This window comes from Peromyscus leucopus, chromosome 1, assembly GCF_004664715.2.
Source record: "Peromyscus leucopus breed LL Stock chromosome 1, UCI_PerLeu_2.1, whole genome shotgun sequence".
NCBI lineage: Eukaryota > Metazoa > Chordata > Mammalia > Rodentia > Cricetidae > Peromyscus > Peromyscus leucopus.
In genome coordinates, this window is record NC_051063.1 from 98,410,388 (window position 1) to 98,413,709 (window position 3,322).

At 37.6% G+C, this 3,322-nt stretch overlaps 1 protein-coding gene across 1 annotated transcript; it reads left to right on the forward strand.

Moving 5' to 3' along the window:
• Nucleotides 1–1,051: 1,051 nt before the first annotated feature.
• Nucleotides 1,052–1,975, forward strand: LOC114710272 (olfactory receptor 2D3-like). The gene has a single exon (XM_028894377.1). It carries the CDS (start codon nt 1,052–1,054, stop codon nt 1,973–1,975), a length of 924 nt encoding a protein of 307 aa, XP_028750210.1.
• The last annotated feature ends 1,347 nt before the right edge of the window (nt 1,976–3,322 follow it).

The following is a 3,322-nucleotide window of genomic DNA, read 5'->3' on the forward strand; positions in this document are numbered from 1 at the left end:
GAAATAAAACTAAAGGTATGCTTGAATGTTATTTTTTGTTTGTTGATTATTCTGTCTGACAGGATAGTTGTACACCTTGAAGAAAAAGATGCCTGTGTTTGTACAAAGAGGTTATATGAGCCATAGTCAGAGGGGCCTCACAAGACGTTAACTTTCTCCTCAGGCAATGTTTGAAGAAGGAAGAAGAAAGCTTTCAGGATGCAGAGAGTCAGAAGTGCTCTGAGTTGCTAGCATGAGACTATCACTGAGTTATTTTTATATTATGTGATATAGGAAAGATAGTAACTTTTTATTACACACTTAAAGTGTTTTAAAGGAGAATGGCATGAAATTGTTACCAATGATGACCACTAGGTGATACCAATGGATTAAAAACTGGTGTCATTAGTACAAAAGGACTATGTGCAAAGAGATAAAATTGTGCAGAAGACAGACTGGGGAATTGGAGAAGGATGCTAAGTGTAACAGCCAAAGACACAGCTATTTTTATTGATAACCCACAGAGTTTCTTTACATTGGAGATAAATAAATTTGAGTGATAGACAGGATCACAGACTGTTAACCCCTTTATCATAACTTTCTATTTATTCCTTACTCTAAAGAGTGATTCCATAGAATCATTTTGCAAATGAAACAGAATGACTTCATAAATATTACCATATAGTTCTAAGTGTTCATTACAGCTAGTTAAGGTCATCGCAACATGCTTGCTCTCAGACCTTTATAAAAGTTCAGTGTACTCAGAGCAGCACCACAGGCCTCTCACCTTATTAGGAGGAACAGAGGTGGACTGGTGATGCACCACACTCAGAATGCTATTTTTTGATACCACTAAAGATGCAAGGGGAGAACAAAAATAGTCTTTGGTTCTCTGTTGTCAGACCACACAGCACAAAAGAAAATTTAGTCTTTCAGAACATGGAAATAGTTTTACAGAACTCAATAGTCCAATTTTGAATTAATAAAACACCCAGTTATGTAGGATTCTGACATAACTCATGTATGTGTGTTTCTTTCCTTGATGTTTATCTAGAGAGACCAATAACCATTCATGGGTGAAGACAACAGAACATCTGTGACAGAATTCATCTTCCTGGGCCTATCACAGGACCCACAGACCCAGGCCCTTCTCTTCTTCCTCTTTCTCCTCATCTACCTGCTCACTGTGCTGGGAAATCTGCTCATCATCGTGCTCATCCACACAGACCCCAGACTCCACACTCCCATGTACTTTTTCCTTAGAAACTTGTCCTTTGCTGATCTCTGCTTTTCTACCACCACAGTTCCCCAAGTGCTCATCCACTTCCTGGTGAAGAGAAAGACCATTTCTTTTGTTGGATGTTCAACTCAGATAGTCGTGTTACTTCTGGTTGGGTGTACGGAGTGTGCACTCCTGGCAGTGATGTCCTATGACCGATATGTGGCTGTCTGCAAGCCTCTGCATTACTCCACCATCATGACACACTGGGTATGTATCCAGTTGGCTGCAGGGTCCTGGGCCAGTGGTGCTTTTGTGTCCCTGGTAGATACCACATTCACACTGCGTCTCCCTTATCGAGGAAATAATGTCATTAACCACTTTTTCTGTGAACCTCCTGCCCTCCTGAAGCTGGCCTCAACAGACACCTACAGCACAGAAATGGCCATCTTTGCAATGGGTGTGATCATCCTTCTAGCACCTGTCTCCCTCATCCTCATCTCCTACTGGAACATCATCTCCACTGTGATCCAGATGCAGTCTGGGGAGGGGAGGCTCAAGGTCTTCTCCACCTGTGGTTCCCACCTCATTGTTGTTGTCCTTTTCTATGGCTCAGCAATATTTGCATACATGAGACCAAACTCCAAGACAATGAATGAAAAGGATAAAATGATTTCAGTGTTCTATTCAGCAGTGACCCCCATGCTGAACCCCATTATTTACAGTCTGAGAAACAAGGATGTCAAAGGGGCTCTCAGGAGAATAACTGCAAAATAGTTGGGGTGTGTGTTTGTGCCCACCCCCCCATTGTGGGGATTTGATGCTGCTTATCATTAGGAATACAAAATAAAAGAGTTTTGCTTTCTAACTTTTCCCACATTCATTCATTTCTCTACTTTTAAATTTGGTTTGTGTGTAGTTGTTCTCCAACTGTATCAATAAACTGCTTTTCTAGAGCAAAGGATATTGTTAGACCTAAGGAAAACATTAAAGGTAAAAGAAAAGGAGAATGGAAAATAGGGATGGAATAAGTAGGCATGCAATCAAATCAAACAATAAAGAGTCAGTTACAATAACCAATCAGTACAAATGTAAACGTGTTTCTAGATTAGCAGTAATGTCCTTTGTTCTTTCCTTCACTTGTCAAATTTATTCTAAGGCACATTTTACATCCCAGTTACAGTTATAAATTTCATATATAAACATAAAGTAATGTGGTATTTCTAACACTATAATCCTGACCATAACAATTTCTGAAGTTGAAAGTTGCTTTTCAGTAATAATGGATAGTAGAATTTTTCTTGAAGGAAATGGGAAAGTTAGCAGATAGGAAAGGAGAGAAAAAAAATTTAGTTATAATTTCAGAAATTAAAATAAAGTTAAGAAAATAGCTATAAGCAATACACGGTATGGAATAGTATTTGGATTGAGAAGTGATCTGAAATCAATAGTAAATTTTCTCGTATATAATTACAAAAATGCTGAATTAAAATCACTTTTGCTATGAACTTTCCTCTATTATGTTCCATAAGCTTGCATGTACTGTATTTTCATTTTCACTCAATTCATGAAAGTTTTTAGACTCTCTTGATTTCTGTCTTGACCTAATATTTCTTCAGTTTTGAGTTGTTTAATTTCCATGAGTTTGTGTATTTTTTGCCATATCAATTGGTGTTGATATTCAGCTTAAATCTTTGGTAGTCTTATAGAACACAGGGTGTTATTTAAATTTTCCTGTACCTTTTAAGCTGTCTTTGTGCCCTAGTATGCAGCAAAAGTTCCCTGGGCTGCTGAGAAGAAAATGTATTGTTTAGTGTTTGGGTGAATCGTCCCATAAATGTCTGTTAGGTCCTTTTGATTTATGATGTTATGTAACTTCAGCATCTCTCTGTTTAGTTTTGTTTGGATGGCCTGTCTTCTTGTGAGAGTTGGGTTTGAAGTAACCCACTATCACTCTGTGAGGGTCAATATATGATATTAGGTGCAGAAGTATTTCTTTTATGAACTTGAGTGCTCTTGTGTTTGGTGAATAAATACTTAGAATTGTAATATTCTTTTCACAGATATTTTTGAAATGAGTATTTAGTATCCTCTCTATCTCTTATGATTAATTTTGTTTTGTGA